General features: G+C 43.7%; 1 protein-coding gene and 1 long non-coding RNA gene across 10 annotated transcripts in view; both read left to right on the forward strand.

The window, feature by feature from the left end:
* IRF2 (interferon regulatory factor 2) overlaps window positions 1–1384 on the forward strand; it is an 82453-nt gene extending 81069 nt beyond the window's left edge. For all 8 annotated transcript variants that reach the window (XM_082715737.1, XM_082715739.1, XM_082715740.1 and 5 more), the window contains one exon: window positions 7–1384. In XM_082715737.1, coding sequence (XP_082571863.1) covers window positions 7–315 — 309 coding nt within the window. In that variant the 3' untranslated portion in view covers window positions 316–1384. The remainder of the gene's footprint in view (window positions 1–6) is intronic.
* Window positions 1385–4080: 2696 nt separating this feature from the next.
* Window positions 4081–9475, forward strand: LOC309855457. Of its 2 annotated transcripts, XR_014306813.1 has the most exons (3): window positions 4081–5200; window positions 5726–6859; window positions 8654–9475. It is a non-coding gene; the product is annotated as an uncharacterized lncRNA (long non-coding RNA). The 2 variants fall into 2 exon arrangements; XR_014306814.1 differs by lacking the exons at window positions 4081–5200; window positions 5726–6859 and adding an exon at window positions 7214–7293.
* Window positions 9476–14377: the final 4902 nt, after the last annotated feature.

Genomic DNA, 14377 nt, shown 5'->3' on the forward strand with positions numbered 1-14377 from the left:
TGAAAGGGACGACCACACTGGCGGAAGAGGAACATTGAAGGCAAACAGTACCTCAGCAACATGGGGACACGAAGCACCTACCTGCTGCCCAGCATGGCGACCTTCGTGACTTCCAACAAACCTGACCTCCAGGTCACCATCAAAGAGGAGAGCTGTCCGGTGCCTTACAACAGCTCGTGGCCCACTCTACCAGACCTCCCCCTCCCTCCCTCTGTGACCCCAGCACCCAGCAGCAGTCGGCCGGACCGGGAGACTCGGGCCAGTGTCATCAAGAAGACATCGGATATCACCCAGGCCCGTGTCAAGAGCTGTTAGGCCTTTGACTTCCCCCAGTGGTTGTTGGGATTTCTTGGCTTTGTTTTGTTGTTTGTTTGTATTTTATTTTTTTCCTCTCTGACGCCTATTTTAGACAAATCTAAGGGAAAAAGCCTTGACAATAGAACATTGATTGCTGTGTCCAACTCCAGTACTGGGGCTTCTCTTAACTCAGGACTCCAGCCCATTGGTAGACGCGTATCTCTAGAGCCTGCTGGATCTCCCAGGGCTGCTCCCTCAAGTTCAAGGACGTCATAGGACCAACACTCACACGGGCGGCGAGGTGCTGCATTGCCTGCGGTCAAGGCCAGCATGGTGGAGTGGATGCCTCAGAACGGATGAGAAAATGTGAACTAGCTGGAATTTTTTATTCTTGTGAATATGTATATAGGGCAGTACTAGCGACGCGGCCGTCTGCTTCTGCACCTTATCTTAAAGCACTTACAGATAGACCTTCTTCTTGTGACCTTGCTCTATTTCTCAGCACATTCAGCGCCCCCTCCCCCCTCCCCACCATGGCCCTTTGTCCCGCTTCCCGGCCGGTCCCATCCAGTTCCTTTCGTCCCTTTCCTCCCCGCAAAGGCTGTGTTCCACATCCCTGAGGAGGAGGAGGAGAAGAAAAGGAGCTTCTCCACGGAGATCCCATTTTTAAGACTGCTTTAAAAGAAAAAAAAAAAAAAGAAAGAAAGAAAAAGAAAATCTAATCTGCTGTGCTTGAATGCCACGCGGTACAAAGGAAAACTATCATGGAGATATTATGCAAATTCCCAGATTTGAAGACAAAAATATTCTAATTCTAACCAGAGCAAGCTTTTTTATTTTTTATACAGGGGAATATTTTATTCAAGGTAAAATTCTAAAGAAAATATAATTGTTTTTTATCTTTTCTACAGCAAATTTATAATTTTAAGATTTCCTTTTCTTGTTTATCAGCAGTTGTTATTACATCCTTGTGGCACATTTTTTTTTTAATTTTGTAAAGGTGAAAAAGCTTTTATGAGCTCATGTAGCAATCAGATTATCCTGTGGATTGATAATAAATGAATATGATATATAGTTAAATTTTTAATGGGCATCATGCCTGACTTTGTCTGTGTCTGCTTGAGAGTTCCACCATGGGACAGGGGTGGCAAAGCGTCTGTGCTTCTTGGGGATCAAAACTTTCTCCCGTTTCAGCCACAAGAAGCCCCGAAAGGCTCCTGACTCCGAAGATCAAATAGCCTCCTGTTTTGAGTGTTCGCCCCGAGCCAGGTGCTCGGCTGCACGTTGGGATGAGCTACCTTCTTCACTCATCAAGGTCATGTCCCAGATAGGGACTGAGCTCCATTTCACGTGGAAGAAATGGAGGCTTCAAATAAAAAATGCCTTTCCTCAAGGTTATCTGGGTAGTAAGAGTCAAGGGCGTGAGTGAAGGCCAAGTTTGGTGTGATTATGGAGGGGGTCCAAAGCCAACCCACTATGTCCTCTACTGTGGGCACATTCTACCCACCTCTGTGCTTTTCCTGTTCTTGTCCATGGGCTTATATGTATGATGAAAACTTTGTATTTATGTCCCATAGCAGGCCCACTGGCAAGATGTTACCAGGAACAGGAAATACACGGTGGGCTTCTGGTCTACCTCAGTCTACTTTCCAGGACCCAGGGCCCCAGAGAAGCCGTCTTTGGTTCTTAGGGCATGCCTTTCTGCATGATAGAACTCCAGACTCCATCACCCTTTTGTCATCTCAAGGTGTGTCCCTGACCTTGGGAGAACCACTGCACGAACCTCTCATGCGTCCACGATGTCTATAAAATCAGAAAACCAAGACTTACCTGCCCATCTACTCCTGGGCGTTGTGGAGGAGATTGCTAAGTTAATCTTTGAAAAGGTTCTTTCAGCGAAAGGACAGAGAGCTATTTTTATGCTTTTCTCCATGTGTGGCTGCAGACATAATTAGTGGTCATAAAATTATCCAGCTCAGAACAGAAATTAACCGAAGCATTTTACTGGTTGATGTGTTGGGTTGAAATGCCACATCTTGATGGTTGACTGCTTCCATGAGGAACCCTTTTGTTGACTGTGTGTTTACCTCAATTTCATGGGGAAGCCTCACTTTCTTAGTGAAAAAAACCCTGAAGAGGAAGGAGATGCTCCCAGCCTCTTAAGCGCTCCATTCTTCAGTGAAGACCTGCTCTTCTCCCGAGTCCTAAATAAAGAAGCCCTGTTTCTTGTGACTTCTAAGTCCTCTTATTTAGTCATCCTGTTTTAAAATAAATAGAAAAAATAATAGCAGAAAGTGGCCCTAAGCCACGTGGTCTGGCAGTCAGAGGGTTAAGGGTGGCTCCTGATCCCGAGCCCCCTTGCCCCTTCCGAAAGCAGAGGAACCAGCTCACCTCCTGCCCCTGGCCGCAGCCCTGCAGTGCCCAGACGCCATCCCCGCTTGCGCCCTCCTCCTCTGTGGCTGTAACCACACTCGCAGAAGCAAACCAGCTGAAGGAAAATTCAGGATTTGGAATGCACAGCTGAAGTACTAAAAAGATAATCATCTGCTGCATCATTTCTAGTGTTACTTGCCGGGAGAGTAGGAAGACAAGCTAGTTCTACGAAGCCCAGGGTTGACGTGAGGAAGAAAGGCAGATGAGATGGGGCATCTCAGAGATGCAACCCTCAGACCTTGTTGTTGTCAGTTAGAGGAAGTACTAGGGACACATGCTTCATTTGGCCAGCGTCTGTGTGAGCTGATAGGCTTTTATGATAGGCGTGTGTGTGTGTGCCTGTGGGTGAGGATGTGTGTGTGTCAGTAGCAAGTTCAATGTTAGCAACCTTTGGGACAATCATCTCCATTCTCTGCAGCTGGCGCTCGGTTCTCTCCCCTGATAACAGGAGCTCGGTATAGCTGTGAACTGTGAGTCCAGTGACAGCAACTTCCTCCCAGTCAGAAGGCTGAGAGAACCCAGCCCATCCTCGAACTGCAGAGGGCTTCCAGAACCCCATTTGCAAATATCTAAGTAAATCCGTGCTCAAGCGTAGCATTTTTTCAATGTTTTGATGAAGTAGCTGGCCAAAGGAGGTGTTTAGTCTATTCAAATGTATTTATAGAGAAGAAGAAATACACATGGATAAGAAATACACACAAATCCACTGGACATCAAAACCCCCAAACGGTATCCATCCCTTTATCTTCACATCTAAAATATATTAAAACTATCAGGGACCCGCTCCCGAGATAAACATTTTAGGAATAAGGAAGATTATTAGGGATTCAGTCTCAGGATGCTGAATTTTAAAACTTGTGCTTTTGGAAATATTTTGAATGTGAATGAAAATGATGTTAAACCCCTGCGGCCTCCCTGCTGCCCTAAGCCGGGGAGAGGGACCATTAGACATTCCATTTGCTTGAGGCCATTCTTTGAACGTTGAATTCATTAGGTTTTTAAAAAGCCCCTGTTATTCTAGCTGTGGACAAACAGACCCAGATAAAAGGTGAGAATAAGAACCCCGCTCTTCTGCCAGATTTCTACTGAAGAAAGACAAAAAGCATGCTAGGAAGGTTTTCAAGGAGGTAGCCAAGATGGGTCCCTGGCATGCAATGCCAGATATCTGATGTCTCCGTACTAGTTTTGGTTTAGAAAGAAAACAGAAGCAGAAATCGATTTTGACCTGGTGGTGTTCAGCTACCTGATGCTAAAATTCCACGCAGTGGCATAACCAGGGCCAGGATGATCAGAGCCAGCGGGACCGGACCCACAACCAGCCAAGGGGGCCAGGAGCCAGCTCACCATCTGTTCCCAGGGCAGTGGACCCCTCCCCAAGAGCGTCATGGCCTGAGGGACTGTAAGCATCTCAGAGCGGCATCTCAGTCACATCTGCATCCCAACATGAGGAACAAGGTTGGCAGTCACCCCCAGAGCCTCCTCTCCTTCCATGGGATCAGCCATCCGAGTATCAAGAGAACAGGGCTGGAATTCTTGGCTGCGCCCCCGGGGAATGTGGCCAGTTACAGACCAGGAAGTGCCAGGGGAAATGTTCCCTCCTGAGGCTGCCTGGTCTCGGAGTCCCAGCCGGCCCCTCTGGACACTGACCCTGGCCCCTGCCCCAGATCGGGGACCCCTAGCTGCGCTGTGGGGACAAATGAGGGTTTGTAGAGGTTTCCTCCTATGGCCACACCGGCAACAGGTGCAGGGGCTCCGGGTCTCTCCTCCTGAAAATAGTGCCAGGAAGGAAGGAAGTGGCCAGGCCTAATAGCTGGTTTTAGCAGAAATGTTAAGTCTGTCCAAGAACTTGAGTCATGCTGTGGAAGAATCAAGATGTAGGACATTTCAGAGTGCACACGGTCTGAAAAGCATTTTCTGGAGTCCTCTGACCAATTTCTTACCGAGAGAAGCTGCACGTGAACTTCTGTTGGTCTAAGCAAGCTGCTCTTTGGAGATTTGGTCCGTTTCTCTGGATCTGCTTGATAAACACGTTGGAACGGAGAATGCTGGCTCCACGAGAGGTCCCATGCCGGGACCATGTAAGTGCCCCGCGGTGAACCCCTAACACACATGGTTGGAGAAACACCACCATCACACGCAGCAGTCTGCACAGCAAAAGCAGCTGATTTTAGTAACACGGCTGTTTTTGCAGGTGCAAAAAATTCCAGAGTGATTGCGCCTCTCGGTTTCAGTTTTGGTTGAGAAGAATGTTTTAAAATCTAAACACCCAAACACCCGTCCCCATGAATCATCAGGGAAAGAGAATACCCAAGATGTTCCATCTGCCGGGAGCCTGGGTCACAGATCAGAGAAAGCTTATACTCTCCAGATTCTCTCTAATGCACTAGTTCAAAGGTGCTGGCATTTCCAATCGCCAAGTTGTTTGAACCCACTGTCTGAAGTTTCAGGAGAACCGTGGCAGCTAAAGGGGGTGAGTTCCTTGGCATTAGGAAACTAATCTATCAGGAAATAGAAATGGCTTAGAAATAATATTGATAGGGGCACCTGGGGGGCTCGGTGGGTTAAAGCCTCTGCCTTTGGCTCAGGTCATGATCCCAGGGTTCTGGGATTGAGCCCCGAGTCGGGCTCTCTGCTTGGCGGGGAGCCTGCTTCCCCCCTCCCTCTCTGCCTGCCTCTCTGCCTACTTGTGATCTCTGTCTTTCAAATAAATAAATAAAATCTTAAAAAAAAAAAAGAAATAACACTGATAAATATCCTCTAGGGGTGGCTGGGTGGCTCAGTCATTTAAGCCTCCTGCTCTTGGTTGCAACTCAGGTCACGATCTCAGGGTCATGGGTTCGAGTCCCATGTCAGGCTCCATGCTGGATGTGGAGGCTGGTTATAATTCTCTCCCTCTGCCCACACCTGGAAAAATAAAATAAAAATATTCTCTGAAGTTAACTCTTCTGACTCCCAAAGAGATTATGGACTTTGACTTCTCTTTTGTTCCCCACAGGATCTCGTGCTATAAATTCTGCAGCACCTTTCTTCTCCGCAAAGTTGACGAATTGTAGTTTTAATGCAATTATGAAATACAGCAGAGATTTCATTTCCCAGGCTGAGCTCTGGCACATCCAGGGGATAGACACAGGAATCGTGGTAAAAGTGTGAAATACAGCTCAAAGCCTTTGCCCAAATTCCACCTGATGGGTTCAGGGATCACTTGCAACACCTCCATGATATGGGAAGGAAACCACAGGCTGGTTTCATAGATTCAACACCGTGTACAATGTTCCCACTCTTTCCCAGGGCTGTTCTCAGTGTTAGAGAACTGTATAGACATGAACAAAACCAAGTCCTTGTTCCAGTGGAGCTTAAATTCTAGGAGGGGTGGACATTCAACCCATAAATCATCTCCGAGTGACAATAAACTATGGAGAAAAATAAAGCTGGATAAGAGAGATAGGGAGTGAATGGGGGATATTTAAACTTTCATTTTAGAGCTTAAAGGGTCAGTTGAAATAATGGCAGTTGCAAAGGCCCGCAGTTAGTGGGAAAGAAGGAAAACAGTGTGTATCAGCAGGGTTCAGTTGCAGGAAACAGAAACCACTCTAGCTATTTTAAGCAGAAAGGCATTGAACAGAGAGAAGCAGGTGTTTCTAGCATTGTGTGAAAGGCTGGAGGAGCCAACTTTCGGGCTGCTTCCACGTCTGCCATGGCTGTGAAGGTTGGCGATCAGGAGGCGGTCCCTGGAAACACATGGCTGTCCTAGAAATATAAGAATCAGGAAGTCCCTGTCACCCCATTCTGACTATCTCCTGGCACCCACTGAATTAGTGACCGGAAGCCCCAGTGTCTCCACAGTCATGTTCGCCGAGGGTTACAGCCAAATCAGCAGGAAGGTGGATTTTGCTGCCATGCTGACTTCCGGTCTCATGCAAATGGATTTAATTAGTTGAACATCACTCACATTTGGAAGCCCAGATACAAAAAAGACTAGGAAACGCGGTGCTAGATCTCCAGGCTCTCCACTAGAGAAAGGCATACTAGAAGGAATTGGGAATGGGTACTCAGTGCCTACTCAGGATATCTATGCACCTCGAAGAAGCCACTCTTTACCAAGAACACCAAACAAAGTAGGAAATCCCAGGTAAGACTGTCCAGGGAATGGAGACTTCATCCGGTGTAGCCAGGGTATATGGAAAGGCAACATGGTGTAGTGGAAGGACGTTAGGTTTTTGAAATCAGATAAACCTATGCTCAGCTCTCACTTATTAATGACTTTGGGCAATCTCCTAAGATCTATGAGAAGTGGCTTCTTTGTATATAAAATGGGGTATTAGCACCTCACTTGGAAGGATGTTGTAAGCATTAAGTAAGATGATGCTATAAAAATACAGGGCATATTGCAGGCATTCAATTTGATCAACCATACAACTTGTATATAAAATAGCTAATATCCGTATTTTGGAGAGCTGATTCCAAATTACCCATTCTTTCCCAGACTTAGATTGATTCAAGGATTTGCCACTGAGGATCCCAGAGCTCAAATGCATGACCCCAGTTTCTACGTAGCTAAAATCAGTAGGTCTCATTTTTTTTGTTTGCTTGCTTTTTAAGATCCTGGACCATCCTTTCTGGGGACAAGCTAATTCTATTAGTGGCTTAGAAGGAGCTAAGAAAACGGTCAGAACCTGCTGGTAGTTACTTTCAATTTTAACAACATAGACCCAACCAAATTTTTTAAATGCCTTATAAAACCACCAAGTGGAATTAAATAAACTTTTGATTATTGAGGTGGCTCTGACTGGCTTCATTTGGGTCAGTAGAATAATACCCATCCAACACAGACCAGTGTGCTCTGTTTTTCCCACAAGATGCATGTGATGCTTGATGTTTGACTTAGCAATTTCAAAAGTAGGTATATTTCAACACACTTATAAAACAGCCTAATAAACAATTAAGCATTTGTGCTTTCTTGGTATATTCCTACCCTCTCCTGGAATATTATCCCACCTTACGGATGGGACAAGGAAACTTATATGGCAGATGCTTTGTCAGAGCCCAAACATATACCAGGTAGGAGGGCAGGAGTACCCTTCCAGGGCCTCTTTTTGCCTGAATTGATTAACACTGGGTCTGAGAAAGCTCTGGAAAAAGAGCTAGAAGAATGTGTCAGAGACTAGATCCTGTGATGTGACCAGCTGGAGCCAAAAGGACTCTGAAAGTGGTAGGTGAACAGGTGAGCTGCTCTCAGTAGTGTCAAGACTATTGCTTGAGGTTATAAGGACACTTGGCCACGCTTGAGCAGTGCGTATCTCCCAAGGAGAGAATGGGTGAAGGTGTGGAAAGCTATAACCTGAGAATGCATCACCCTCCTTATTTCCTTAGCTAGTGGTTTGATGAGCTGTGGCCTGACCCTGAGTGGCAGATCAAGTAGAATGACAAGAACTACCCTAGAAAGGACAGAGGCAGGAGGCCAGGAGAAGCTCTCAGACATTCTGGAGTAGGATCACATCAGTGGAACATGTAGCAGCCACAACCAAGGAATGAGAATTTGGCTAAAAGCCACAAGGCCATAGGGCTGGCAGCTGGCACAGGAAGCAGCAGACTAAAAATGCCAGAAGTGTACTTAGTAGATTGGTACACAGAGCAGAGAACCCAAGATACTAGAGCCAGAGGGACCTCAAAAACTGGTGGTAGTAGTGGCAGGGGTTATGCTTCTGAAAGCCTTAGGTTGCATAGGCTGGACTTCCAAGTTTAGGACAGCTAGTCTATGTGGCATACGGCATCATTTGTATAAAGGCTGGGAAACATTGGGACATTCAGATTAAAAATGAATAATAAAAACATTGTAGTGTGACCATAATGATGTAAAAGTGTATTTCTTTCATTTCCTCAAGATTCTCAAGACTTCCCCTCTTGTCTTTTTCTTCACTTTCAGAACTGCAAGGACCACCACTGCTTCTCTTTGTGTCTGATTCTCTTCCAGAGGAATACTTCTCTTAGTGCTACATTGAAGACCCTACAGGGAATCAATACCACACACACAGGCTCTCTGAGGGAACTCTCTTGAAGGATGAGCTGCTTCCAGCAAAGGATAAATGGGGAAACTTCAACAAAAGCACTGATGATGAACATTGAATGTATGTAATTGTGTAGCAAAGACCAAAACAAGGATGGGGACATGATCAAATAATAGTATGTAAACAGGATGGATTCTGGCCAAGGGGGAAGAATGGTAGAAGAAGGAAAAGAGAAGGGGCAATTGTCGCATTCATTATTCATTCTCTTGTATTAGTCATTCTATCAATGATATTGATAGTTATGGGGTAAAAGTCCTATCAAACCACTTAAAATGGACAGATCAGACAGTAACAAGTTAAGAAAAAGATAGACCAAAAGTATTACAAAAGGCATAAGTCTAGAAGTATCCAAATATTCCTGCATCAAAACAACTATGACAAAATATCTTGATCCAATATTACAGCTGCTACAGACAGTATTTGTGTCTCTCCACAATTCATATGTTGAAGCCTCTTCCCCCAGTAGGATGGTATTGAGAAGTGGGGCCTTGGGAGGTGATTAGATCATGAGGGTAGAGCTCCCATGAATACTATTCATGCCCCGATGAGAGAGGCTCCAAAGAGCTTCCTCCTCCCTGCCGCCATGTGAGGACACAGCAAAACACAGCCATCTGGTGCCTTCATCTTGGATTTCCCTCCTCCAGAACTGTGAGAAATAAATTTCTGCTGTTTATAAGCCACTCAGTCTATAGTATTCTTGGTATAGCAGCCTGAATGGACTAAGGCAATGGCTCTGGAAATTACTCAGTTCAGGGATTTGGAGCAGAGGATGAGGAAATGCTCACACATGAGAATCTGAGGAGAGGAAAGTGTGTGTCTAGAAAGAAAACCGTGCTTTGTCTCATGGCTTTGATTTGGTTTTAGTTACCTGATTTCATCTATTTGGCATTTTATAAACATTTCAATAGTGTATGAGATTTTATGATGATAAAAGGAGAAAACGGGTTCAAAGGGGGCTAAGAAGCACTCATCAAGGGAGTTTCCATATTTGGAGGAAAAGTGCAGCCACATGAAATCAAATCTCTTCATACAGACCTTAAATTCAACAGGAAAGAAAACCATCCATGATTCATGACTTCAGCATTAGAAGAAAGAATACCTCAAACTTCAAATTACCAATAAGTAGAGAAATGAACACCTATCCCAAGAGAGTTCCTATCACTTGTCACTATAAGGTGGGAACAGAGTGTAGGAGAAAAGAGACGTAAAATCTCTGGGGAAAAGAGTAAAGAGACACAGAAATGAACTAATGAGAAAACTTAGGATCTTGTAGAAATGACATATAAATATGGCATGATGGCTCTGCTCCCCCACTGTCCACTAATGACATGTTGCTCCACTGCACTGACAGCTAAGGACCGAGAACATTCTTGAATTAGGAACTCTGTTACAAAATGCCCAGGGGGGAAAAAAAAATCAACCTAACTCTGTAAAGAGTTGCTATTAGAAGAACACAGAAAATGAGAATCACAGCAATTGAACTGATAAAAATTCTCCACCCCAAACCAATAACAAAGCAGAAGAAAACTGTACAGTAATGCTCTCTTACTTCAGTAAGGGAGATATTTAGGAAAACACCAAAATCATAAACTTAAAAATTAAGGCCATACATGGGTACAAAATATGAAGAAATGCAATAAGAGTTGATTGACTTTGGGAAATAAATTGAAGAAAAATACAAAAACTTTTCAAAAATGAAGAACAAATACAAAGTGCTCAAAAGAAAACAGATTTGGGTGTTGCATGATTTCAGCATTGGAGGAGGGCAGATGAGTAATCAAGAGAATGAAAATAAAATTAAGAGAGGTGTTGCCAGGGTTGAAGACAATGTGATTGAAATGGAAGACAGGCAAATAAGGTCCAACATACATACAGTAGCAGCTCTTGAAGAAGAAAAATAAAGCAATGAAGCATAGCTATAATTAAAGAAAACTCTCCAGAAATAAGGAAAACTGTAAATCAGTATTTGAAAAGGCTACTGCATATCTAGGAAAATTTATCTAGAAAGAGACATTTTGAGACAGCTTCTAATAAACCATGAGATTTTTAAACACACACACACACACACACACACACACACGGACACACAATCCTCAAAGCCTGTATTAATATGCCTGTATTAATAATAGCATACCTCAAACTGGTGACTTAAAACAATGTAAATTTCTTTTTCTATGGCGCTGGAGTCCAGAAGTCCAAAATCAAGGCGTCAGCATGGCCGTGTTCCTTCTGAAGGCTCTAAGAGAGAATCCTCTATGCTTTTCTCAGCCTCTGGTGACTCCTGGTGTTTCTTGGCTTGTGGTAACATCACTCCAACCTCCCTTCTGTCTTCATGTGGCCTTCTCCTCTTTGTCCCTCTGCATTTCTTCCACGGCCTCTCAAATTTATGCCCCTGTCCTTTTCTCTTATAAGAACATGTGTCATTAAATTTAGGGACCATCTGGGTAATCCAGGATGATCTACTATCAAAACTCTTAATTACACCTGCAAAGACCCTTTTTCCAAATAAGGTAACATTCACATGTTCCAGGGACTTGGATAGAAGTATCTTTTTAGAGTCACTCTTCAATCCACTACAGGGCCTCCTAACTAAATGGTCAAATCACTTATAAGGGTAAGAATATTAAACTGACATCAGACTTCTCATGAGTAACTTATAAAGCTAGTCAGCAAAGGACAGCATTCTTAAGAAGCCCAAGAACAAAGAGTGTGAGCCAAAGATTTTCTATCCATCCAAGCTGTCCTTCAAATACCAAGGTTAAAGGAAATGGTTTTAACCTGCAGTAACTCATAGAATACTGTACACATGTGCTGTAGGGCTTTTCTAGAGCAGAGAGAACATGCACCAAGCACAAGCAAGGGGAGAGGCAGGCAGAGGGAGAAGGAGGCTCCCTGCTGAGCAAGGAGCCCAAGGTGGGACTTGATCCAGGAACCCTGGGATCATGACCTAAGCCAAAGGCAGACACTTAACCAACTGAGCCATTCAGGCATCCCTAGAGGAAGAGTTTTATCTGACCGAGAGATAACTGGAAAACTTTAGCCAGAGAATTAGTGATAAAAATCTATTTTATGATGCAATTTTATCATATTAGCCTATCAATATTAGTTAATTATTATATGATCTATGTTGCAATATATTTAATTACACAGGTAAGATTAAAACAAGGGTGAGGATATGGTTTGAAGATCAGCATCTCTATATTTTATGTTTCGGAAAAGTAAAAACAAAACAGCCAAAAAAAAAAAAAAGGGAAGGGAGAGAAATAGGAAGGTAGAATAGTAAAATCGGCAGTTGTATAGTTAATAAGTGAAGAAAGATACAAATGGACATACCAGACGGCAAAGTCTCAGTATGAAAAATTAAAGGAGATTAAGGGCACCATAAATGGAACAAATAGAAAGACAGCCATTGGAACAAACATACAAACATTGTGAAATAGCAAAAACAATAAAAAGAAAATAAATAGCAAAGAAAATATGCCCAACTAAGTAGGAAATACAGTAAATATAACACATGCCTAATTATACCACAGTTTAATAGGCTTGACACTAAACATGTAAATCATATTAGGCAATAGAATGGACTTTGCTGGTTTCTTCTCTTGTCTTGCTATAGGGACAAATGAGCCAATTCTCAGATGAGCTCACAAGACAAAAGCAGATCCCATATTATATTTAATAGACACACCCCAAACAGAGTGATTCAAAAGACCCAAAATAAAGAAATGGCCAAAAATACACCAGAAAAATAAAAACAATAAGAAGACAGGGTAATGACTCATAATAATTAAAGTGAATTCAGGCGAAAAAGCTTTAAAAGAGACCAAAAAATACACTTAAGGCTAATCACCACAATTCACAATGAAGGGAAATTATAAACATCTATGGACCACGTAATACAAAGACAACCAACATAAAGCAGAAATTATGCGAGATGAGAAGAGAAGAAGATGGAAAACAGATTTTAACATGACCCTATCAACATAACAGGTATAACGGAAGGAAAACAAAGATATAAATGTTTGGAACAACTTAATAAATAATACAGTAGAACTTATATATATATTTAATACTGTGCTCTCATAATAGAGATTCTGTCTTCTTTTCAAACGTAATGAACATGGATTGTTTGGGGAACTTTGTCAAATACTTCTACTGAGAGTCGCGTTCAGTGAACCTGGGCAAGTCTGGTAGATGTCTGCGTTTATTGCATGAGATGCATGGGCAGACGAGCTCTTACTTTCCCGACACAACACAACGAATACCTCCTTTTGAAGGACAGCTTGTGGGATGCGTAAAGTATAAAATGCCTTCAGACAGCTGTGTGTAGGGGTTGATGACTCCTCCAAGTCTCCAGACCTCCCGAGGTCGTGCCGGGTGGTCTGCACTGTGGCCGGTGAGATGTACGGCGTCATCCCATTGCCATTTGGCAAGGTCAGTGGCAAACTCGGGGAACTACAGGTTGGTCGTATGTGTCATGTGGGCAGGAAACAAAAGCTGAGCGCGGCTCCCACAGCACAGAGACCACGTACCCTGAATACTTCCACGTGGTTTTGTCCCATATTGTATTGTGAATCCACAACTATTTATTTTGACATTTAGTAATTCTTTTTTTTTATAATAAACAATTTGGAGAGCAATATGAGTTTTACAAAGTACATGCTTAGTGAAAAAAATATTAGTGATTTCCTGATTCTCAAGGAAGTTATGATGAAATGTAATCGACACCAAATTTCTGCTGACATTTACCATCCAGCAAAGGACAGACCGCAAGAAAACCTGTGGACGAAATTGTCTTAAGAACGATCAGCATCAATGTCAAAAGTTAGTAATTATTTTGAGAGGATTGTGCTTGAAGACAGCGATCTAATACAAGTAGGTACAAAAGATGCGTTTCTGTATATCACTGTGACGCAGTGCTGACTTTTTATTTACATCAAAGGTCTGTTCTTCTTAAATGATGTTTTTCATTTTCAACGGCGGTGCCCCTGGGAAGGGCCATCGGTCTGGGGGCTAGCACTGCTGCTCAGCCTCGACCGTGCCGGTGGCCAGAAAATTCCTTGACCTCCGAGTGTGCTGTGCCATGCAGAGACAGTGGGTAATGAAAAGAGGTCCTTTTCTCGTAAAAGAAATCAACCGGAATAAGTAAGAGATATCCAAGAGCTTGCATCAATGTAGAGGATTTCATGGTCAGACGTGAGAGGAAAGGGTTTCTAGCCGCCCCAGAAGAGATGCTGTTCTTTTCTCTCCAGTAACCAAACACTGCCAAGGCGGGCGGAGTGGAGGCCTGTGACCCTGTTTGCTTTCCTTGTCTGTGGCTGCAGGGGATAGCTCCCCACCCCCATTCTCACCCGGGGGCTGGCTTTCAGGCAGAGGCACTGAGTCCCCCCAAAAGTGACTCTTCCAGACACCTGCATCTTGTCCTGGTTTGGTTTTGCCCTCCCTGTGCAGGTTCTTGTCACATATTTCGGGGGTGGGGGGCTTGTCTTTCTAAAAGCTGGGAATTTTTCCAGAGGCAGCAAGGCAAAGCTCTTACTGCCGAAACAGGAAGGGAGGGATTTTGCCATAGGAGAGCTTGTAAC

Source organism: Mustela nivalis, assembly GCF_964662115.1.
Source record: "Mustela nivalis genome assembly, chromosome: 20".
NCBI lineage: Eukaryota > Metazoa > Chordata > Mammalia > Carnivora > Mustelidae > Mustela > Mustela nivalis.